The following is a 25,980-nucleotide window of genomic DNA, read 5'->3' as shown; positions in this document are numbered from 1 at the left end:
AAGGCATGTACAGAGCATCAGATTGGGGAAGAGCAGTGTGGTTTCAGAAGTGGTAGAGGATGTGTGGATCAGGTGTTTGCTTTGAAGAATGTATGTGAGAAATACTTAGAAAAGCAAATGGATTTGTATGTAGCATTTATGGATCTGGAGAAGGCATATGATAGAGTTGATAGAGATGCTCTGTGGAAGGTATTAAGAATATATGGTGTGGGAGGCAAGTTGTTAGAAGCAGTGAAAAGTTTTTATCGAGGATGTAAGGCATGTGTACGTGTAGGAAGAGAGGAAAGTGATTGGTTCTCAGTGAATGTAGGTTTGCGGCAGGGGTGTGTGATGTCTCCATGGTTGTTTAATTTGTTTATGGATGGGGTTGTTAGGGAGGTGAATGCAAGAGTTTTGGAAAGAGGGGCAAGTATGAAGTCTGTTGGGGATGAGAGAGCTTGGGAAGTGAGTCAGTTGTTGTTCGCTGATGATACAGCGCTGGTGGCTGATTCATGTGAGAAACTGCAGAAGCTGGTGACTGAGTTTGGTAAAGTGTGTGAAAGAAGAAAGTTAAGAGTAAATGTGAATAAGAGCAAGGTTATTAGGTACAGTAGGGTTGAGGGTCAAGTCAATTGGGAGGTGAGTTTGAATGGAGAAAAACTGGAGGAAGTGAAGTGTTTTAGATATCTGGGAGTGGATCTGGCAGCGGATGGAAACATGGAAGCGGAAGTGGATCATAGGGTGGGGGAGGGGACGAAAATTCTGGGAGCCTTGAAGAATGTGTGGAAGTCGAGAACATTATCTCGGAAAGCAAAAATGGGTATGTTTGAAGGAATAGTGGTTCCAACAATGTTGTATGGTTGCGAGGCGTGGACTATGGATAGAGTTGTGCGCAGGAGGATGGATGTGCTGGAAATGAGATGTTTGAGGACAATGTGTGGTGTGAGGTGGTTTGATCGAGTAAGTAACGTAAGGGTAAGAGAGATGTGTGGAAATAAAAAGAGCGTGGTTGAGAGAGCAGAAGAGGGTGTTTTGAAATGGTTTGGTCACATGGAGAGAATGAGTGAGGAAAGATTGACTAAGAGGATATATGTGTCGGAGGTGGAGGGAACGAGGAGAAGAGGGAGACCAAATTGGAGGTGGAAAGATGGAGTGAAAAAGATTTTGTGTGATTGGGGCCTGAACATGCAGGAGGGTGAAAGGAGGGCAAGGAATAGAGTGAATTGGAGCGACGTGGTATACTGGGGTTGACGTGCTGTCAGTGGATTGAATCAAGGCATGTGTAGCGTCTGGGGTAAACCATGGAAAGCTGTGTAGGTATGTATATTTGCGTGTGTGGACGTATGTATATACATGTGTATGGGGGTGGGTTGGGCCATTTCTTTCGTCTGTTTCCTTGCGCTACCTCGCAAACACAGGAGAAAAAAAAAGAAAAAAAAAAAAAAAAAACTTTAGAAGAGTGTAGGGTCGATGAAAGACTGGTCATGCATAATGGAGGGTTAGAAAAGTTGGTTACTTTTTGCTAGAAATACTCCCTTGCTACAGAAACATTTTCTTCTACGGCATCATACAGAATGTTTTCCATTCCTTCCCTAAGGTAATACTTGAATATTTTCTTATTTCCAAAAGCTTTCTTTTTATTTTCTCCTATTCATATGTGACTGGAAAATCACATCCACATGAATAATTAACTTAGTGGTGCATGTTGCACCAAAGAAAATTTTATAATTGGTTACGAATGGTGAGAAATCAGCATTAGACTTTTATTGAAAAAAAATGTTATTTAAGGAAGGATGAAATTTAAAGTAATAAAACTTGATGTATGATAATCTTACTTGTTGTTATCATCACACATATTAAAGCTAGGCTTGCCCAACTAGTGCTACTGAAAAGAATCGAATGCAGAGCATATTAAGGTAGTATTATACTGGGAAAATTTTTGTTTCATTGTGTAGGTGTCGAGTGTTTAAGTTAGCTAAGCAGCAAGAGAATGTTTTGAGTGCTGTTTGCTAGTTTGATATATTTGCTTTTAAGAGGGTGGATGACCCAGCATGTAAGATGTAGTTTTGAGTGAAGATGAATTATTTGTAGATGATACAAAGGAATAGGTTACTGAACGAGTAAACTGTTGCATCCTTAAGCTCAGAGAAGTAGGAATACGCTAAAGAAAAAGGGTGCACCAGAAAAGTATACACACACAAGAAAATAGGCACAAGGAAGGAAAAAAAATTTAGTACATAATGAGCAATGCTAAGGAAATATGTGAAGATAGAAACCTTAGAAGAGTGTAGGGTCGATGAAAGACTGGTCATGCATAATGGAGGGTTAGAAAAGTTGGTTACTTTTTGCTAGAAATACTCCCTTGCTACAGAAACATTTTCTTCTACGGCATCATACAGAGTGTTTTCCATTCCTTCCCTAAGGTAATACTTGAATATTTTGTAATTTCCAAAAGCTTTATTTTGATTTTCTCCTATTCATATGTGACTGGAAAATCACATCCACATGAATAATTATCTTAGTGGTGCATGGTGCACCAAAGAAAATTTTATAATGGGTTACGAATGGTGAGAAATCAGCATTATACTTTTATTGAAAAAAACGTTATTTAAGGAAGGATGAAATTTAAAGTAATAAAACTTGATGTATGATAATCTTACTTGTGGTTATCATCACACATATAAAAGCTAGGCTTGCCCAACTATCGGCACCTGAAAGTATAGAACAAATACTTATATATACCTGACTCGGATGGAAATTTATATTGACGAATAACTACATGAGGAACATGAACCACAGCAGTGTGAAATGAGTTAGGGAGAAAGCAGAAAGAAAAATCAGGTGGATGTATAGACTGGATGAATTTGTAGATAAGGCATAATTTTAGATTAAATTTCGACAGAAGCAATGTATTTTCTTCAATGGGTCAATACTTCTAAATTATGCTTGGAACTGTGGCACTGGTAAGTCATGCTTAGAAACTGTGTTACTGTGAAGTCTTGTTTGGGAACTGCAGCACTGTTAAGAAATACATGGAAACTGTGGCATGGGAAGTCATGTGTGGTAACTGGAACTAGTAAGATATGCTTGGAAACTGTATCATTGAGAAGTCTTGCATGGAAACTGTGGCAGTCATAAGACATGCTTGTAAACCATGGCACTGGTAAGATGTACATGGAAACTGTGACACTGAGAAGTCTTGCGTGCAAACTGAGGCATTTGAAAGTTGTGTGTGGAAACTGTGGCATTGGTGAGTCATGCTTGGAAACTGTGGCACTGGTGAGTCATGCTTGGAAACTGTAGCACTGGGAAGTCATGCTTGGAAACTGTAGCATTGGTGAGTCATGCTTGGAAACTGTAGCACTAGAAAGTCATGCTCGGAAACTGTGACAGTAATAAGTCATGATTGGAAACTGGCAGGATTAAGTCATGTTTGGAAACTAACACTGATAAGTCATCTTAGGAAACTGTGGCACCTTTAATTCATGCTTGGAGACTGAGCCACTAGAAAGACATGTTTGGAAACTGTGGCACCAATAAGTCTTGCTTGGATACTGTGGTACTGGTAAGTCATGCTAAGAAACTGTAGCACCTGTAAGTCATACAATGAAACTGGCACTTGTAAATCATTCTTATATACTATGGCAGTGGTAAGTTGTGCTTGGAAACAGTGGCACCTTTAAGTCATGCTTAGAGATTGTGCCATCTGTAAATTATGACTGGAAACTGTGGCACTGTTAAGTCATGCACAGAAACTGTGGCAATGGTAATTCATGCTTGGGAACTGTGGCAATGATAAGCCATGCTTGGAAACTGTGGATCTGATTAGTACTATATAATTTTCGGTTGAAGCAAAGCACCTGAATACATACCAGCAGTGGCAAGAGAGAGGGGTCGGGCCATGGTGCGGTCATCATCATTAGGAAGAAACTGGAAGGCTGCTGCAAAGCCTGTACCGTCGAACTTGTGATTGCTCCGGAAAGTTACTCTGAAAAAGGGTCCTTCCGACTCGACAACCTAAGGCATGAGAAAAATAATAATGGACTAGGTGTGTGTGTGAGTTACATACATAGGACTAAAGACATGGTACACGTATACAAGTTAATAGATGGGGCAACACGTGTAAAACTCTCTCCTTGTAACACAAACAGTAATTGCACATGAGGGAGAGACCAAGCATGAAAGACCAGGTCAATAGTTTATTGATTCTTTTTGCATTAATAAAGAAACAGGATCAGAAGTAAATACTTTTTTTCATACATATTTGCCATTAGAGGTTAAAGTATACAAGCTGAAGGACCAACTTAAAGACCCAGAAAGATGTCAGGAGATGAGAGGAGCTTAAGGATCTCAAATATACAGGCATTGGTTGTGAAAAAAAATTTAGTTCAGTGGATGGGATTCAAGAGGTACATAATCAGTGGGAAAAAATTCATTAGAAAGGAAACAGTCTCGTGAGTTTTAAAGATGTAGAGGCTGTTCAGTTTTAAGGATGAAAACACAGACAGAAGCTATTGGCAAAAAGGTGCAATTTTTGCAGTCAATTAGCAGACACAGAACATGAATGATGTAGTGGGACAGACTTGGGGCCATACCAGCAGAGGAAGAAAGGAAATTACATGAAGCTGTGGCAAGGGCAATGTGCAGTTGTTGACAATAAAGGATGTTTATGACCTAGTTGAAGAAAGGTTTAGTAAAGTACAGAACATACAGGACTAGAGTTGTGAGGTAAAAGAGAGTTTACGAAAGTCTGAGTCCCATAGGTTGACAAAGCAAGTAAAGTAGATCAACAAAGGCAAATTACTAATCATTTTTGGTTTGGAAGATTATTCACCAGATAAGGACGAAAGTTCATTAAAAGACTACTAGAAGCTACTGAGCTGCCAGACACAATTTTAGTAATAAAAGAAACGAGAAGAATTGATGGTTATAATCAGGATTTAAATGTACAACTAGTCTCCCATCCAACATGAACTTCATTGACTTGTCTGATAACTTCACTCTGTACATCCTTTCTCACCCATCAGTCAGCCATCTATGATGGTGCTCTATCCTCCTTATCTCTCATTCTGCACACACACACACACACACAAATGCATCTACATCACATTTATCCCAGACGAATTTTACTCAAAATCTTTCATCCAGTGCTGCACACTACCGTGATTGCCCTAGTCCAATTGTGTATACTTCCTCTATTCAGTGTGAGTGTAAACATATGCAATGGTATGAATGTACTGATAACATTCGGGTGCCTTCTTTGACATGACCACATGAAGCCTGACCTTTGGGGCGAAACGTCCACATCGTCGCGGAAGAAAGTCTTGTGTTGGGTGGTTGCTGAACTCTACATAATCACTGTCACTTTTGGCTGAGCACCTACATAAAAAGGGGAGAAATATTAGTCAGTAATGTAAAACATATAAATCAGTACTTGATTGACCTACTGCAACATAAATCAGTCTATGAAGTGGAGTCACCAAAGTCTGGCCACACCTGAGGTGAAACTTGAAACTGCACAGAAATCTTATGTACCTTTGATTAGAAAAAAAAAGGTGTATTAGAGGGTGTCGATCTGTTTCCTGTGGGGCAGAGTGGCGCTGGGAATGGAAGGAGGAACTGTGTATGTATATGTGTACATGTTGATATGTATACGTACGTGTATGATCGTGTATGTATATATGAGTGGATGGGTCTTTCTTCGTCTGTTTCCTGACGCTGCCTTGCTGACGCAGGGAATGGCGATCAAGTATAATAAATAGATTAAATATATAAATATATTACTTTTCGATAATCATAGTGATTTGATGTGGGAACTGAATGAAAATACACAGATACACGAGGGACCAACAACATACAAAAAACTGTAATAATGGGCCAAGAGACAGAATCTAACACTAAGCGAAAATAAGGTTCACAGCAAGATGGCAATACAAGGGCATTGCAACATCGTCAACTAATGATTCTTAACACACTAGAATATCAGTTCAGGACTAGGGAGGCTCTGACACTAGGACAAGACGAAAGGAAATGAACACTGTAGCACTAGGAAAACACAGAAGGAACACTGAAGTACTAAAACAAAAAAAGAGAACACTGCAGATTTAGGATAACATGCAAGGAACATAGCAGTACTAGAACACAGAAGGGATCACTAGGACAACAATTAAGGAGCAGTGCAGGATTAGGAAAACATAAACAACACTGCAGCACTAGAACAACACATAAGGAACACTGCTGCACTAGGACAGTACATAAGGAACGATGTAGCACAAGAACAACACACAAGGAACACTGCAGCACTAGGACAACAAATAAGGGACATTGCAGGACTAGAAAAACATATATGGAACACTGCAGCGCTAGGACAACACATAAGGAACAGTGAAGCACTAGACCAACACAAAAACACTGCAACACAGAGGGATGGCCACTCACGGAGCCACTCCCTCGATGTCGAAGTACTTAAACTCGAGTTTAACCTTCTCGTGGCGGCTTCCCCGAAAGATATAGTGGCAGACAGTGTTGCGAGGGTAGATACCTGCAGTGGAGAGTCAAGACAGGGGTCAAGAAGGTTACTTAGGGTTCCCAGAGGCCAGAAAGGAGCTAGTCACCAGATGCTACTGAGGACAAGTGAGATAATCATGTGAAATAGTTTAATGAGATCTAATGTAATCAGTTTTCACACAAGGCTCAAACATGGTGTCGGTCAGAATCAATGAAAAAAATTGTCAGGATGTTTTATAACCTCTGACACACAGAGGAGACCCAGTTTCTCAGATAAAGACAAAATGATACCCAACATCTTCATTCCATGGAAGCCAATCTGAAAATGTTCCTTCTCTCTCTTTCTTGTGAATCGCCTTTGTCATCTCTCTTGATGTACCAGTCCTTCCACTAATGCCAGCACTGTGATTATCTTCGTCAATCTAACTATAGCTTTAGTTTTCACAAATATTTTCTTAATCGTAGAGTTTCTTAACCTCACGCATTAGGATATAACCAACCCCTGCAAGACGTCTTGTTCACAACGGTTTAGATGGATTCTTGAAGGATCATCCTGTATGTGGAAGAAGCGTTCTGCCTGGGATGGAATGTGAAGGGTTTATCACAGGAATCGGTATCAGAAGGAAAGTCAAAATTCCAAAGGCAAATTTTTGCAAACTCAAAGATCTACCGACTCTCCGTGAAAGCATGTTTTATAGTTAATCTCAAAATGTTGTTATGTGTACAGGATGGCTGAGGCATCGTTGGTGAGGTTCCATAGAGTTGATACCTGGGTCTCATGGAGTTCATCGCAATGTCTTACAGCAGAGCGGACTGCTGCTGGTGATGAAGCATTCTCAATCGCTTAAGGAGAGAGAGAGAGAGAGAGAGAGAGAGAGAGAGAGAGAGAGAGAGAGAGAGAGAGAGAGAGAGAGAGAGAGAGAGAGAGAAACTTGGCTGTAATATACGTAATGACATTCATATTTGCACAAAAAAACACAAGCCTTCCAGTGTATTAATGCAAAAACGACGCCAAAAATCTTATCACCTACATTGTCAATTATAGCTGATGAATAGTGAAAAAAGGGCAGGACATGTTAGTGATACATTACTGTAAATATGCGACACAACTCACCAGAAACACAGGTAAAACTCAGGGAAATAAGATGGAACTGTTGCTGTACCTCCTGGATTTGGGCTGTGGAACTCTCCAGTCGGGTGCAATGTAGAGTTGTACTCGAAGACACAAGGGTGGTGGTCCAACTGCTGGCCGGTCGTGAGGCCGAAGTCTGGCCAGGAGAAAAATCACCACTCGACATTACTGACACTAATCATTAACGCAGATTAATATGCTTCATACATAAATGAATTCACACAAAAATACACTTACAAACTACAGCCAACTATTTTCCAAACACATTACCGATAAATATCACCAGTGATGCAACTGTCAGGATGAAATAGATTATAAGAAGACCGACAAAAATCAAAATAAAAAATCTTAGAAAAGTTAACTATCAGAGAAAACTTAATTGTCGTACATAGCATTGTCTTGTGTCGCTGGCTCTCGTTACTATATGGGCCTGCAATATTACAACACATCACTACATACAGTAGAGTAGACCTGTATATACAGCAAGTAACCAGACAGTGCAACACTGTATGCACAAAATACAGCAATAAACAGATCTTCTCCCTAAATCAAAATATGACAATCTGATGAACACTAAATCGTGCATATATTACATTTAATCTCCCATCTTGTGGCAATCCAACAAGAGGAACTTTGAAACCTTGTCCAAACCAAAAATAACAGTCAAGGGAAAACATTACACTAAATCTACGTATCTAGGTATCTTAGGGAAAGATATATATCCAGTTACAGTACTCCTTTGCTGAAATGAATGAAAACATTAGCTAAGATTCCTTAGATTTCAGAACCATTTCTAGAATTTATATAGTGACAGACACTGGGTTATATGAACTGAGCACTGCTCTGTCTGCTCCAGGTATCATAGTGGGAGAGGCCCAGCCAATCATTTTTTTTTTAATCAAATTAGAAATCGATTCATCCCTAAATTATTCGAGTAAAGTCGAATTTCAAAGCTTCATAGGGTTCTGTGGGAGTGGAACTGAACTGATTACGCTGACACATAATCAACTCCTGCTTCAGTCATCTTAATCTGCATGCATCCTATAAGGCGCTTCAGTAGTTGGAAGCATCAGACTGTTTCATAGGTCTGCCTCGATTAATGCAAGTGTTCTATAACAGCAGTCTTCTCTGCATCACAGAGCATGGCATACTCTTACAACAATGATATACGACGATCCTTTTCCGACACTTCTACCGTAACGAAGAACAAATTTCTGATGACCATTTCGTACTCTCGTTGATCATTTGAACAAAAAAATCGTCCTAAATAATTCCACTTTTGAATATGTTTTAGTCTGTAGTGAATCTTAATGGTACATATGAGACTAAACATTGTATGGTAAAACTATCCCAGCTTCAAATGATCAGACATTTTGATGGAAAAATAATCTTGCACTAATCATGAAGTTTCTATTTTACAAAACTATTTATTATCAATCCATATATTTGCCGAGTTATGTCCAGTTTTGGACCGTCAGGTTGGGCCAAACTTCCCTGCCTCTCTTGCCGTGCCACAAGCCAGTCTATCTGGGAAGCTGAGGCGAAATATCGATAAAAGACCAAGATCCAAATATCTAAACTTCAGCAACAACACCTGTACCATCCCCCATGACAACACCAGTACCTGTACTACCCTTCATGACCCAGCACCAGTCAGTACCTGTACCAATCAGGAGATATAACTCCCAGGCAGCAGTACACACCCCAGCCTTTACAGTTCTTCGTGATAATGTCTGCACCCCAGAACCCTATTTCACACCTGTTCAGAGCAAAGCTTCACTGTCTCAAAATTCGAATACCAACTACGAACCTAAGCACGTATCACTGTTTATATCATCTTGAAATGAACTACCACTTCGATAATACTAGAACAGCCTTTTACACCAGTATCTTAAACTAGTTCATCTACACCTGACTGTTAGCGAGTGGCTCATCTTCTGTTATACATACAAAATCAGCTTGGAAATATACTGTAATTCTTCTAAGACCAAAATTTCGACGAGAAAATATTTCTGCGGGTTAAATCTGTATCTTTTCTCAGGAACTTTACCTGCTCTATCTGAAACCCTCTGCAGGACTCACTTCTGAGGAACTTGTAGATGGCCCGGTACCCAGTGACGTGAGGTCCTGACGTGTAGCTCCTGAAGACGAGGCTGAGGTAGGGACCCGAGGACATGACCGGCCGGGGCACCCCCGCGCCACAGAAGGTCCCGATCTTGTTCTTGCTGGCGCCAGAGATGGTGACGGAGTCCATAGCGTCGCAACTGTCGGTGGTGGGAAGTGTGAGTGTAAGCAACTACCTGGGCCAGAGAACTACCTGACCTGAGAGAGAGAGAGAGAGAGAGAGAGAGAGAGAGAGAGAGAGAGAGAGAGAGAGAGAGAGAGAGAGAGAGAGTCTAAGAAAAAACTTATAGGATCTTTTTTCTAACCTCGGCATCTATTATAGTTTTTCTTCAGGTTGAACACTGTCTAGCGAAGAATTAATCTTTGCTACACAAACAAACAACTGAACTACAGTGGATGATCAGTTCGCCCAGTCATGGGCACTGTAGAAGAAAAAAAAAAAAAAATAGAGACTTTACTACACATAACGCGTTCCCCAACTGAAAATCTTAATATCTCCTGAAGATGAAGGTACGACAGAGAGACGTGTTAGACTCAAAAGGATCGGGTGAGGGGTAATGACCGTGGGGAAGATTTAGAATAGTTGGAGGTGGACTTCAAGAAAATGGAAAAGTTGTGATGTACACAGTACATAGGGTATAATGGTGAAGATGGAGTTATATGGTTCTATATACCATCTTCCTGATATACATCAGTGACTATATTGAGAGATATGAAAACTAACAGACATCAAACTGAGAGGGAAAGTTAAAGGAGATACTGAACATTTACAGCTTAAGCTTAGACAGACATATACTGGAGTCACAACTCACGCACGAGTGGCATATGAATCGTAATGCTAATAATGCCAAGTCTTGCACATCAGTAAAAACAAAAATACAAAGTAGTGTACAAACTCTGCCGAACTACGTAATGTGTCAGGAAAAAGATGTAATAATCTCTGATGATTTAAAGCCAAGGAAGGAGTGCAGAGAAGCAGTAGAAATAAAACGAACAAAATATTAGTCTACACGACAGAGCACTGGAATCCATATCTAACAAACTAATCTTCATTCCTTACAATTCATCTGTGATTCCCATCTTGAATCCATTTCTGTGCTTAGTTTTGGTTACGCTACATGGAAAAAAGATATTACAGCTGCAAGCTACCCAGATTTTATTTTACGAAGCTCAAAAAATAGGTTAAGTGTGGATCTAACAAAGGTATTTGAGATTATTGAACATTCGACCATCTTGATCTAAGCAGCTTTTCATGGATACATCACTCCGATTTTATTCGTAGTACAGATATAAACATGTATGCAAAAGTGTAACTTCGAGCGAGGTAAATAATTTTTTCTTCAAGCGGATTGTTAACATCTGGGATGTCTTGAGCAGTTAAACGCAACACAATAAATACTTTTCAAGGAGACGGATACCGTGTCACTTCAGGTCCACTGCTGTTGCGCTTCTGTAATAAGAAAAGCTTACAGGTATTTCTCCTTAGTCATGTGTTTGTCCCTCTCCTCTCTCCACACTAAGCCTAAGGCTCTGATCTCTTCTGCTGCCATAGACAGCCTCGAGAGGACCTAGTGGTCTGTTGCTGTTTGCATTCTTTTCTTTGTCAGTATCTTTGCCATGTCTTCATCATTCTTTTCTTTGTCAGTATCTTTACCATGTCTTCATCATTTTAAACTATGACGCTATTTTTTAAGCAAGTGATGGAATAACCAACTGGTAATGACCCTCTGGTTTCTAAGTATAGAATTATGAGAATAATCTTCCTACTTCAAAAACATAAGCTTTTTTGGAGGAATCCATTTTAAAACTACTCTTGATTTTCTGTTTCAAACGCCATTCTCCTCTCCGTCGGGCACTTAAGGATACTGGTAAGCGGATGAATGGATCACAAGGAAGTGAGGACAGACGGACGGGTTTATTAAATGAAATTCATGGTGTCTAAGGAGCAATGCAGTTGATATTGTCAAGGGACTGAGAATTGATCTTTGCACAGTGTGTACATATTTTACAGTGCAATGCGAAAGACCAAGAACACTGGAGTATGGACAGCTGCCTCCACTTTATCACATAAGATGAGCATACGTCTGTCGTCTGTATGCATGATCAGGGGTTAATGAGAGAATCTACGATGGATAACGGGTAAAGGTAAGAACAAATCTTCGGGGAATTTCGATGTAATGGGAATAAAGGTGGATACATATACCAATGTTAAAGACACTATAGCTGGAAAACTAAGGTGATCAAGGAGATTAGAAGAGAAGGAAAATCAACGAAAGAAGTTTGGAGAGAAGTGCCTAATGCCAAACTTTGTTAAAAAGTTTGGAGATTACCAGGCCAAGATCCAAGCCAGTAAGAAGAGCCAAAGTTTTCAGAAGCAGAATAAAATTGCTGAGTAAAGATATAAAAACGTGGGGCAGGAGAACCAGAGCGACACATACTGTATTAAACAGTACATTGTGGTTTTCTGGTTGATGGAGGTGTTTACTTTCATGAATTTCCAGCACTTCAGATATGGTTGAAGTGACAGCTACAGATGCGGTAGGAGGCGAGCAAAACAACGGCGGAGTGAAGTTCTGCAAACTTACGAAGGACTTCAGGCAACTCCAGAATACATTTCTTTAAACTATAAAAGGAATCCCGACGTGTTAGGATTAGTTGATAATGAGGATTAGAATATGTAAACAGAAAGGAGAGTCAGCCTTTGGGGACGCTTGCCTGGAACAGCGACTGAGAGTGTGGACATGGTGGTGATCATATTAGCCTCGTTTTCAAGGTTCTTCCTAATGTGGCGATCAGATTGTGTGGAGGATGGTATAGCTAGGTTGGAAAAGTCGCAGTGAATTTTTTGGTTAAAGTTCAGAATAATTTGTTATTGCTAGACAATGATAAGGGAACCCCACAGTAGTAGTTGTTGTTGTCGTTGTAGTAATGGTAATAGTATTGTTAGTGGTTAATGTGGTGGGAGTAGTTTATGGTGCGTTCTGACTGGTCTTATGAACTAACATACAATCGTGTGTGTCTGTAATGGGGTAAGGAGATGCAGTTGTGAGTAGATGGTTTCCCTTGATGGGGGAGGTAGTGTGTAAAAACTTGTGTAGTATTGTAAACTACAGCTGCGTCAAGCTACAGCCAGAGAAAAGATCCTTAAGCCAAGAATTAATGACTTCTTACACTCTCTATATACGCAAGCGGAAACCTATCTAGACCATCATGTACACACAGAAGTAAAGGCAATGGGCTAATGGACGTACTTGCGGTTGGAGAGGTTGAGTGGATGGAAGAGCAGGAAGTGTGTGAAAGCCAGTTGGATCCGGTGTTCTGGAGGCGCCTTTAAGTCCACCCTACACTGTAGCCTGGCTGGGTATGGCCTGGGGAAGTTGGGGCTCTCCAGCGAGCCGTTCATGCCTCGCCACTCCCCGGCGGAGCCTAGCCACGCCTCCACCACCTCGTTGCAGCTGAAAACTGTCAAGGATGAAGATTAATGGTACTCGTGTTGAAATTCTGAAGGGCATGTTAACCCCAGAAATATCATACAGCATTAAGAAAATTAGAAAAGACCAGACCAGCACTGAATCTTTTATAATGGTGTGTTTACTGAGCGTTGCGAGGCTAGATTACTGACAACTAGTTCCATTATGTTCGCTCGGCGGTGTAGCAGCACGTCTGAGAACTGGTCTTCCAGAGAATAACAGATTTGTGACAAAATAACCATGTCACACCCACTAACTCTCCCATTACTGCTTGTATATAAACCGATTCACAAAGGATTACAAGAGAAAGCAAACAGCAACAGACCACCGGTTTTTTTTGCGATCGTGGAAGAGATGAGAACATACAGGTCAGTGTGGAGATGGTACAAAAGTCTACGAATACTGAAAAGATAACTGGAGAATATAATCTTTACACAAACCGGACGCACAAATAACGTAAGTTGTCGACTTGATTTTATGAAATATGTTCCAAATGCATTTATAGTGTTGCTCATAACCCCCTCTTGGGAGGGACATTCCATTGTCATTAACACAACAGTAATGTCTGAATTAATACACTCTCCGCCTTCTGGACCTTTCAGTGATCAACAGCCGTCACATCCAAGAACAACGACTATGATATAAAAATAAAGCAGTAAATATGTACTTGTAATTCGTCGCCACAACTCACGAAAACCATGAGTTATCAGCCTTTAGGATTTGCTCAGTGTTCAATAACAGCAGAAGTAGCCTCAGAGTGTGAGAGGAACCCACTTAATTTACCTATGTCTCCTGAATCGAACTCAAAGTGACTTAAAATCTGGCACGAGCTGTATCATTGCGGCCAGCTGACACTTGTGAAGCGAGAAGTGAGAGTCATGGCGAGTTTGGTTTAAGTTAGGACAGTGGAGTGAGAAACAACTTCGAGGAACACTGAAGTGAGAGACGAACTGGTGAGGCAGAGAAGAGAGTAGTTAATCTAGGGCAGTCAATTAAGGTACGAACTACAGGAATAGTGGCACATGATCGAGATGGGCTAGAGGAACGCTGGAACAGTATAGAGAGGGCTAGAGGAACACTGGAACAAGATGCTAGAGTTGCTAGTTTGAAGAACATTGAAGCAACGAATAAGTTAGAAATGCAGATAATGAGAATTTGAGTGGACAGTCAAGAGAGAGAAGTTCAGAAGACAAACAAATGACAGAATTGCTGTCATTAATCAGAGAAAATTAATCACCCAGGAAGTCACGTGATCGTACAAACCGGAATGATAATGTATATCAAAATATTACAAAATGAAATATGGTATAGTAGGTCAATGATATGTTATTTTCTTAATGCCTTGAGCTCAACGGTTCGACCCTTGGGTATGGGTCGTACCGTCCTGCTCAAAGGATCAAAGGAGTACATTTATTAACCTCAAGGTGTACGAATAATAATAATAATAATGATAATGATAATAATTATTATTATTAATGTTATCATTTATATTATAACCTATAGACACAACAGAGCTCCGATAATTATGATATAGAGAGCAAATTTTACCATCATAAAAGTTATATAATAATGATTTCTACAGCAGTATATGATTACGTTATATAAAGCAATATGGACCAGTATAGTATCATGATATGAAGAGGAATAAATTTAGCAACTATATCCGGACCATCGGGGACGTGTGGTGATACTTGGCTTCCCTCCATCACAATATCGTCCCCGTGGTTGTCACCGGAAACGAAGATATATTGCTCTTATTTCTCATGAAGAAGCCTCATTCCCCTCCAATTTCTCTCCTCCAGGAAACAAAGGGAATTTCGCGAAGGTTTGACAAAAGTTTAAGAATTTTCAGTTAGTACAGAAAAGCGTTTTGAGGAATGGTAGTTTCATGTTGACGAGTGTGTGACGCGCGCCTCATGATCAACCAAAACATGTGAAAAACTAATTCTACCGTAAAGTAAATGGCAGAACTGGAAAGAAATACTCTAATCGAGAAATTTTTCCAGGACCATAATTCTACTGTAATTTAGATGGCAATCTACATGGAAAATCTATTTCCATAACGGTTTAATGGGCGAAAGGCTTCGATTTCCTATAAAACCACTAGGAGGTTTTCCCTTGGCAGGAGATAGCCGACACACACTGTACGAGTAAATAAAGGAAGAGTGATATAGGCGTCACCTCGTAAACTCGAGTGTATTGGAAAAAGCTGCGAGACAGCGAAGCTCACCAGTAAGCCTGAGGAAGAGGAGGGGAATAGGAAGATTATGAGGAGATAAACTTAGAGAGAGGCTTGCCTGAGTGAGAGATGGGGAGATAGGTCAGGCCAGGTCTTGCTGGGTCAGACTGCCTCACATCGACCCACACGAAACAACGAGTCCCAAGACAGAGGTATCACGGATCGAACCACATGAACCAACGGGTCTCAGGACTAGTCGAACCACAAGAGCCTCCAGGTCTCGGTGAACCAAATTATTGGACGTCGAACCACACAACATAGCTAGTCTCAGAGGTTCATTGTGGCTCACACCACATCTAGAGCTGCACAGAACATCGGGTCTTCAGAGATCAAGATGCTTCATAGCCACAGATGGTCTAGGGGAGGGGAGGGGAGAGGGGGAGGGGGGGTCTGCGATGATGGAAGCTCATGTATAGAGATGAATCAACGGAACGTCTGAGGCTCAAGCCACTTGACCTCCACGACATACGGGAGTCAAGTCTCTCATGGTTAGACTCACAACCAGAAGCAAATGTATGGGATAATGAGTTCAGGAGTTCATAGAACCAAGGCAGCTCTAAGTGGCTCTTCTCTAATGAAGAATCTAAACGTTGCATTGATCAGTTTCCTTCATGTCTGCCAAGAAATATATACAAGAGGCCTGAGATCAAACATGTTCACACCTGGAGAGATGAACTGATTGGTTTCTAGGATCCAACGATTTCATATCAGTAGAAGAACAGATATTTCTTATCTTAGTCTCATACTACACAGCCCGTAGAGGGAAAGCTTACAACCTAACTTGTTCGAGATTGCTCGATCTGGGAATAGGTTTATCCACACTTAGAATATCTGATCTATTCCCGGATGCTCCCGGGCCACTGCATTACAAGTTCGACATGACTTTCTCGTGGAACTTATCAAAGACAGACACAGAACCTAACGAAACAGACAGACACAGAACTTATCAAAACAGACGGACACAGAAGAACTTATCGAAACAGACAGACACAGAACTTATTAAAACAGACACAGAAGAAATCAAAACACAGACACAGAATCGTGACTCTGGGTCGTTGTTTTCTGACGCTGGAGGTTGTGGGCTGCCTGAGGCACGCGTCTGTCGTGGGGGCCAGCAGGCCAACACGGAGGACGAGTTTTGTTGACGAAGAGACACGACACCAAGAGCTGTGGGCGGGCGTGGCACATCACTAGGCGTGGTTGCTGCCAAACGGTTCCCCAAGTTCAGACTGGTCGAGTTTAAAGGGTTCGATCACTTTCCTCACGATGTTCTACTGACCTTCGATTCCCCAACAGACTCAATGCTTCTCGTCTGAGACAGAAAAAGCTTCGATAAATGATACACAGTATCTTGCTGACTGAAGGTATGTATCAGAGAGAGAGAGAGAGAGAGAGAGAGAGAGAGAGAGAGAGAGAGAGAGAGAGAGAATCATTACCGGACTGAAGATAACACACCTCTCATGACCTACCAGCTGTGGCCTCTCGCTCCTATATCAGCAACATCTCATAACTTTGATCATATTACTTAATCATTATAGTTGACTTACCTATATATAATCATAATCTATTTCCCGTCATTACTCTCTCTCTCTCTCTCTCTCTCTCTCTCTCTCTCTCTCTCTCTCTCTCTCTCTCAATATGTATCACAGAACATTCAGACACTCCGTGTATTATATTATCTCGCATGACAAGAGATTTTGACTCTGATTTGACTATTTATTTCAGAAAAAAAAACGTAAGTCTTTAGCCACCAACTACTGACCAAAAACCCTCAATCTATGAGAAATGATGAAAACTGTCATGACTACAATCAAGTGTTATCTTAACTTACATATATACTTAAAGAAAACTTCCCTCACGCTGAGGCTACTTCATGAGCTTGTCGCCTGGTGCCCCCCCCCCCCCCCCGCCACCCCCTGCCCATACAAGTCAACAATTCACCCTGGACACTATCGGGGGGTCAGGGCCCACACGAAGCTGTTCCCTGGTCTGGTGGACCTAAGCCGCCCAGGTTCTGGTGGACTCCCAAATGTTATGATTCGCTCTGAACCCCAGACCAGATCAATATTCACATTACCACTAATATTTCTTTATGACTCGGACACACACACACACACACACACACACACACACACACACACACAGATACACAACCCAAACTTCTCAAGTTGACAGAGGCCATTAAACAAAGGAACCAGCTCAGCCAATACCATTCACTACATACAGAAATCACACAACCAAGCCAGACTGTAGACCACACAATCACGAGCCGTCGTGTGTGTGTGTGTGTGTGTGTGTGTGTGTGTGTGTGTAAGGTGACCAGATCCCAGGGTCATCACCACTCCTGCGTGTGGGTCAGGTTGTCTGGAGGCACGTCAGTGTGAGCGTCACACAACGTAAGTTTTCTCTTATATACCACAAGATCTGAGTGCGTGGCGTGTGTGTAGTGTGTAGCGAGTGTGTAGCGTGTGTGTAGCAAGAGTGTAGCGAGTGTGTAGCGTGTGTGTAGCAAGAGTGTAGCGAGTGTGTAGCGTGTGTGTAGCAAGAGTGTAGCGAGTGTGTAGCGTGTGTGTAGGAAGAGTGTTGCGAGTGTGTAGCGTGTGTGAAGCAAGAGTGTAGCGAGTGTGTAGCGTGTGTGTAGCAAGAGTGTAGCGAGTGTGTAGCGTGTGTGTAGCATAGCGAGCGTGTAGCAAGTGTGTAGCGAGCGTGTTTAGCAAGAGTGTAGCGAGTGTGAGGCGTGGGCGAGGAGGAGTCTGGGGAGACAGCCTATACACAGGTCTCCCCAGGCACACTGTTAGAATCTCGTTACTCTGGTGAAGTGGCTGGCTGACTGGCTGGGGGCTGGCTGGTGGCTTGCTTGCTGGCTGATTGGCTGGTTGACTGGCTGAGCACTGACCCAGTGACATCCCAACCCTCCTGCTCTCAGCTCAGGTGCTGGTAACGCTGATTCGCTCTCAGCTCAGGGTACTGGTGACACTGATTCTCTCTCAGCTCAGGGTACTGGTGACACTGATTCGCTTTCAGCTCAGGGTACTGGTGACACTGATTCTCTCTCAGCTCAGGGTACTGGTGACACTGATTCGCTTTCAGCTCAGGGTACTGGTGCCGCTGGTTCGCTCTCAGCTCAGGGTACTGGTAACACTGATTCGCTCTTAGCTCAGGGTACTGGTAACGCTGGTTCGCTTCACTGGGGACAGTACCGGATGTTACCGGGTTACACTGGGTGAAGAAGAATGATCTATATGTATCAAGGTGTACCGGGGTGTACGGGGAGAGGAAACTCAAAGGGTCGTTACTGTGGGATATATAAATACATTCTTATCGGCCACACTAGCACAAGTTTGGTGAGCTGGGGTCGACACTGGTCAAGTACACGAGAGAACTGGATGATGGGGTGAACACGGGGGCCCCGGTCAGGCAAGACCACCCCCGCCTCCCCTCATATATCACATCGATGAGTTGTGTCGTATCACATTGGCCACACCCTGGCCTGGCCTCTGGTGTGTCCCAGGGGTGTGTTGCCGAGTGTAGCAGGTGTAGCGCTACACTTGTGTTCACTGAGGTGTCTCACAGCGGCCTGCTGTAGCAAAGGAAGTCGTGCTGTAACACAGGAGGAAGGTACGGGTCAGTCCCCCAGCCAACACCACAACAACAACACCAAAATTTGCCATTTCTTCCCCTTAACTTCGCCTGAAAACGAGTCTTTTTAAAATAAACCGTAAACAGATTATGAAGCGGAAAATGAAATTTCATTACCCAAGACAACATAGTCTCTATGTCACTTTGTTTAAATCAAGAGCAAAATATCACCTTCAACACACACACACACACACACACACACACACACACATCTGTGACCCAGTAAATCTGGCTCGTTAAGCAAGACAGTATCTAAAATGAACATCCCTGGCACCAAATGGTGAGCTAAAGATTTAAGAATGCGTTCCCCGCAGACAGATTAGAAAACCTCGACAACAGACGAAAAACCAGTAAAGTGAGAGAGAGAGAGATACGAGGAAGATGATAAGGTTGTGTTGCTGTATATATTACCATAATGTTACGGTATGATCATTACTTCCTCATATTGGCTCATCCTCACACTGCTCTATCCTCACACTGGTCCATTCTCACACAGCTCTATCCTCACACTGCGCCATCCTCACCTCAGACTGGTCCATCCTCACACTGCTCTATCCTCACACTGCGCTATCCTCACACTGGCTTCACTCCCGGCCACGGGTCTCTCGGCTCTTCATTACATTCCCACATTCGGGGAATTGACCTTAGGAGCGAGATATTATCTGGCGCACCTCCCGCCTGGCTCACCATTATCTGGCGCATCTCCCCCCCTGGCTCACCATTATCTGGCGCACCTCTCCCCTGGCTCACCATTATCTGGCGCAGCTCCTTCCTCTCTCACCAATATCTTCCTGAAAGTACTTTTCAAGGTAGCTTATAAATGAACACCTGTAGTCAACACCCTATACTGTAGACTGAACACCTGTAGTCAACACCCTATACTGTAGACTGAACACCTGTAGTCAACACCCTATACTGTAGACTGAACACCTGTACATGAAAAACACTAATGGGTGGTCAGATCTGTACATATGGAGTGAGTTACAGGTGGGTAAAAAGAATACAAAATCTGTCAACAGAATATGAGATGAGCGGGTAATGACCTGGTGAGAGAGAGAGAGAGAGAGAGAGAGAGAGAGAGAGAGAGAGAGAGAGAGAGAGAGAGAGAGAGAGAGAGAGAGAGAGAGGACTTACATAAAGAGGAGATAAGAACGGGTAGAAGAAATGGCAAAGAGAGGCGAATGACAGAAGACGACACGAAAAAGGAAAGAATTAGGAGAAAAGCAGAAGGAAAATAGCAACGATAGAAAACGGGGAGAGGGAAGTGAGGTGAGGGAGGAGAAGATTAAGACGTGCGGGGAGGGAGAGCGGGCGGGGAGAGCAGGTCAAGGGGGGGTGAGGAAAGAGGCAAGAGGCTTATGTGAGGTCTGGCCAGGTGGTGGTGGTGGTGGTGTCAGAGGTCTAGCCAGGTGGTGGTGGTGGTGTCAGAGGTCTGGCCAGGTGGTGGTGGTGGTGGTGGTGTCAGAGGTCTAGCCAGGTGGTGGTGGTGGTGTCAGAGGTCTGGCCAGGTGGTGGTGGTGGTGGTGGTGTCAGAGGTCTAGCCAGGTGGTGGTGGTGGTGGTGGTGGTGTCAGAGGTCTGGCCAGGTGGTGGTGGTGGTGATGTCAGAGGTCTGGCCAGGTGGTGGTGGTGGTGTCAGAGGTCTAGCCAGGTGGTGGTGGTGGTGTCAGAGGTCTGGCCAGGTGGTGGTGGTGGTGTCAGAGGTCTGGCCAGGTGGTGGTGGTGGTGGTGGTGGTGTCAGAGGTCTGGCCAGGTGGTGGAGGGTAGGAGAGGCATGAGGCCGTAAGATGATACTACGCAAGACTCTCATCACACAGCAGATGGTGGAGATGTTCTTCAATGTGAACACAGTGGATGGATGAGGTAAGGTGGAGGATGAAGCACACACACACACACACACACACACACACACACACACACACACACACAGCAGTGACAGTAGGAGGCTGCAACACGAGGGTTGAGCTGTGACACCAAAGACTGAAAGGTCAATCCAGGTCACCTCCACTCCTGGTCGATGTCAGATCACTGTACACTTGTGACCTTCATACCTAGAAGGTCACCTTCCTTTGTCACACGCACCCTGAGACAGGGGAGGGGGTGACCTCCGCCCCCTGTGAGAGGGGAAGGACCTGGCCATGATGAAGGACAGAGCTGTCTGGGACTGGAAGCCGACCCAAGTCTTACCTCCAGAACCACTAAAATAAATGTTGGGTCAATTTCGTTGTCTTTACCGCCGTAATTCAGCCATTAACTCCGTCTTGACCTCCTGCTTTTAAGTCGTCACCCGTGAGGCAGAGCCCAGCCGGGGAAGCTGTGAGGAAGAGCTAGGAATTTCTGTTTGCCAACGAGTTCGACGAAGACTTGTGCAGGAGAATCACCCAGCTGGCGGCGGGGACTGGCTCCAGGCTGACCCTGCTCCCTAGGTCCATGTCCCTCTACGGTAACACTTCACCACATGCTCTTTAACCTCGCGTATCCAATGCCCTTTGACCCCTGATGACCCCGTATTACCTGTGATATGCTGTACCCTGCATGCCCTATGTCGTCATCACCAGTGCCATACAGACCCAGTCCCCCACCTGGCAGTGGGGACTCCTCCTCCTCCTCACCCGTCCCTCTCCGTCCCACTCACCTCCTCTCCCTTGCCTCGCCCACCCTCCTCCCGTCTCCCTCCCTCCTGCTGGTCTTGGTCCAGTGTATTAATCACCATTAACCCAGGAGCCACAGACGACCCCCTGGCCTCGTCCAGGGCCGGTCACCTCCTCCCTGCCCCACGACACCCACCATCCCTGACACCTTCCACCACTCCGCTGCCACCTCTGACACCTTCCACCACCACGTTGCCACCTCTGACACCTTCCACCACTACGCTGCCACCTTCCACCACTATGTTGCCACCTTTGACACCGACACCACAATAGTTGTCAACACAAGATATATAAAGAAATAAAAATCACCATACGTAAGATAGAGGAAAAATATACATACACATGAAATGGATAGAATAAAGAAATAAATAATGAATAACCAGGATATCAATAAATAATAGTAATTTAAAAAATATCAAAATTTCATTTCTTTTAGGAATAAGGATAATTTCCAGATGAATCTCGTCTTCTTCCCAGAAAAACGTAAAATAAGACAAATTGCAGGAGTGAAGGATGTGCACTGGGGAAAACCTTCCTCGAACTCCCGAGGAATCCTGAGGAAGTTATTGGCTACAGACAGTGTGGACGACGCTCGGGAGGCTCACAGGCCCGGCTGACGGTGTGTGGGAGAGGCGGGAGAATCCTCAGGGCCGGCTGACGGTGTGTGTGTGTGTGTGTGTGTGTGTGTGTGTGTGTGTGTGTGTGTGTGTGTGTGTGTGTGTGGGGACGCAAGTGGCACATCAGAACGTATGGTCAGCAACGCTTGAGCGGTCACTGTGCCACACCGATTCATGAGCGATGGCTTTGACCTCTAGCGCATGACGGTACGACCCTTGTGCACGAACGGTACAGTCTCTCTCCTACGCGGCGGTACGACTCCCCTCAGCACGACAACAGGTCCATGGAAGGGAAAGGTACGCCTCTTGGGCACGGCGGTACGACCCGTGAGGGGGTCGGGCGAACCCTCACCTCGCAAGGCTGAGGCAACAACAAGGATGACAGGTGCACACCACGCTATCTGTGGGGAGGAGACGTACACACGGGGCGGCTCCTGGGGTCGTGATATATACAAGACAGAGAGAGCGAGTGTGCCGCTATCTCTTTACCCATTTCTATGGAAAACTCACAACTCTCGTCTCTCCTTTGAGGGTTCTGTAATTCCACCTCTTGGCGCAATGAACAAACTTGGTATTACTGTCTGCCTCCAAGAAACTGGGTGTCCTGGTTGGATGTGGAAACTTCTCTTCTGAACAGTTGCTCCGTTTATATAAAGGATTGATTCGTCCTTGCATGGAGTACTGCTCTCACATCTGGAGTGGTTCTAGCCCTGTATCCTTACTTGACATAGTCGAGTCGAAAGCGGCCCGACTTATAAACTGTCCCAAATTAACTTCCAAACTTGACCACCGTGTCCTACGCCGCAATGTTGGTTCACTCTCCCTCTTCTAAAGGTATTACTTTGGATTTTACTTCCGAGAGCTGTCTGCTTTTGTGCCCTCACCACTAGCTAGACCACGCAATGCTTGGCAAGCTGCTGCGTCACATGATCATTGTATGGCCATCAGTAACTCAAGGGTGGGCCATTTTGATATCTGCTTCTTTCCCTACACGCCGAACCTTTGGAACTCTCGACCCGTTCATGTCTTTCCCAATAACTATATAACACATTTCAAAAGACAAAAAAATATCCACATTTCCCATGTATGTATATTTATAGATAACTGTGATGTACATGACAGAGCAGTGTTGTACATCTGTCTGGCTGGATTATGTCCGTGTTGTCTGACGGAAAATATGTGGCAACTCATCCCACACGTTGTCATGGCAACCGTGCACGTGACCCTCTCCCTCCCAACCGTTGGTCATGTCTCCATCTCTCGTATAATATCTAACTACACCACGCGCCGTCGATGTACGTATGTACCAATCATAAACACGTCACACCACAATACATTTACTCAACTATGAGGATGAAAGTTATTGATACGTGCGATTATATCAACTTGTTTTTAATTCTCGCGTCAGGGTTTGAGACGTGTGATGTGCCTGGTGACCACCATGACAGTTGCTTGTCTTCTTGGTTGACGAGAAATATAAAAAGATTAAAATCTACTGATCTGCTAAAAGTTAAATAAATATTCTATATAAAATATGGTGTACACAGTATGAGTACGTCCCACGGCTAAATTTTCATGGCTTTTCATGGACATTAAAGTTTATGTGAACATTTAAATGTTAATTGTTATCTATAACACATTATAATATAATAATGATAACATGGGAGCAAGCTTTATTTCATGTATTTTAAAGTATATTCTAAAACTCATATCCTGGCAACGCTGTTAATTAGCTCTCCTGATTGAAGTCAAGTACGGAGGCATACGCTGCGGCAGCGCGTTACACCCTGCCCTTCCACCCTGTGGGCTCGACCATCCAAGCGGTAGCCACCATGGGTTGTGTGGCCAGCCCTCTGGTCCCCCGGGGTACATCCACAGTTACTGATGTAGACCCAACCCTGGGGCTGGGTCACGCTCCTGACCTGACACAGGCAGCCTAGCCTCTCCCCTGACCTGACACGGGCACCCCGGCCTCTCCCCTGACCTGAGACGGGCACCCCGGCCTCTCCCCTGACCTGACGCGGGCACCCCGGCCTCTCCCTGACCTGACGCGGGCACCCCGGCCTCTCCCTGACCTGACACGGGCACCCCGGCCTCTCCCTGACCTGACACGGGCACCCCGGCCTCTCCCTGACCTGACACGGGCACCCCGGCCTCTCCCTGACCTGACACGGGCACCCCGGCCTCTCCCCTGACCTGACACGGGCACCCCGGCCTCTCCCCTGACCTGACACAGGCAGCCTAGCCTCTCCCCTGACCTGACACGGGCACCCCGGCCTCTCCCTGACCTGACACGGGCACCCCGGCCTCTCCCTGACCTGACACGGGCACCCCGGCCTCTCCCTGACCTGACACGGGCACCCCGGCCTCTCCCTTGACCTGACACAGGCAGCCTAGCCTCTCCCCTGACCTGACACGGGCACCCCGGCCTCTCCCCTGACCTGACACGGGCACTCCGGCCTCTCCCCTGACCTGACACGGGCACCCCGGCCTCTCCCCTGACCTGACACGGGCACCCCGGCCTCTCCCCAATCCTCCAGGTCAACACTGGTGGTCCGTGTGTTGGTGGTCAGGCAACCTGATACAACCTCATGTGACCTCGTCTGCTGAAGCCCAGACCACATCACCAGACGTTCCCATCCAAGTCCATGTATTCTGCAGGGGGACCAGGCTCTGCCTGCCCTCCCCTGATACACCCCAGGGGAGCTACAGCCGCACTACCACTGGAGGAGGGAAGGACGTCCCCATGATCACATGAGGAGAGGCGGAGTGACTAGCAGTATCACCAAATCTCTACGTATCTAAGATTATTTTCACTTCAACTAAGGAGCCAGCACAGTACTGTAATGGTTCCCCCTACACACACGTACACCGTTCTAGCTTTATCTCACATCCTATATATGCACACCTCCCTGCTGCACGTACCGTATACCCAGCACGGTACAGTGAGGGTCACTCTGTCATATTACCTCCCCTTAACCGCGGGACGACTCTTGGTGGCCCGGAGGTATACTCACAGGCCCTAGCCCTGCGGTTATGTGGCCCTAGCCCTGCGGTTATATGGCCCAAGCCCTGCGCTTATGTGGCCCTAGCCCTGCTGGTTATGTGGCCCTAGCCCTGCGGTTATGTGGCCCTAGCCCTGCGGGTTAATGGCTCTAGCCCTGCGGGTTACGTGGCCCTAGCCCTGCGGGTTAATGGCTCTAGCCCTGCGGGTTACGTGGCCCTAGCCCTGCGGTTTCCCGGCTCTCCTCGATAAGCGCCAACACATTAGTGGAGACAAAGGCACCTCGCTGCTTCTGACTTACCAGTGATCCACTCGTGTGGATCCCTAGTGTCTGGGGTCATGCATGCCACAGTCTCCTGCTCTACACAGACTGCACACACGACTGTGGCGCCCTCCTGCAGGGAACACTCCCTAGTCCAGAGCCCCTCAGGATGAAGCAGCCTTCTGGAGAATCACACAATGATATGGGACATCCTGCCTCTGCGAGGCAACTTGAGAGGTGTAACAAACATGGAATCACGACTGAAGGAATCTACTTTCCCGACCTGTCTCTCCTGCCGTAGGCGACGCCACACACACACACACACACACACACACACACACACACACACACACACAG

General features: G+C 44.7%; 1 protein-coding gene across 1 annotated transcript in view; it reads right to left on the bottom strand.

Moving 5' to 3' along the window:
* Positions 1 to 497: 497 nt before the first annotated feature.
* The window catches only part of LOC139749725 (suppressor of lurcher protein 1-like), a 58,750-nt gene continuing 33,267 nt past the window's right edge, over positions 498 to 25,980 (bottom strand). Inside the window, exons 3-9 of the mRNA XM_071663905.1 lie at positions 12,994 to 13,204; positions 9,701 to 9,882; positions 7,650 to 7,754; positions 6,418 to 6,520; positions 5,265 to 5,358; positions 3,852 to 3,996; positions 498 to 2,690 (exon numbers count right to left, since the gene is read on the bottom strand). Coding sequence (XP_071520006.1) covers positions 2,605 to 2,690; positions 3,852 to 3,996; positions 5,265 to 5,358; positions 6,418 to 6,520; positions 7,650 to 7,754; positions 9,701 to 9,882; positions 12,994 to 13,204 — 926 coding nt within the window. The 3' untranslated portion in view covers positions 498 to 2,604. The remainder of the gene's footprint in view (positions 2,691 to 3,851; positions 3,997 to 5,264; positions 5,359 to 6,417; positions 6,521 to 7,649; positions 7,755 to 9,700; positions 9,883 to 12,993; positions 13,205 to 25,980) is intronic.

The sequence above is a fragment of the Panulirus ornatus genome, chromosome 8 (assembly GCF_036320965.1).
Source record: "Panulirus ornatus isolate Po-2019 chromosome 8, ASM3632096v1, whole genome shotgun sequence".
Classification (NCBI taxonomy): Eukaryota; Metazoa; Arthropoda; class Malacostraca; order Decapoda; family Palinuridae; genus Panulirus; species Panulirus ornatus.
Note: the sequence above shows the minus strand (reverse complement) of the source record. Positions and strands in the feature narration are given on the sequence as shown.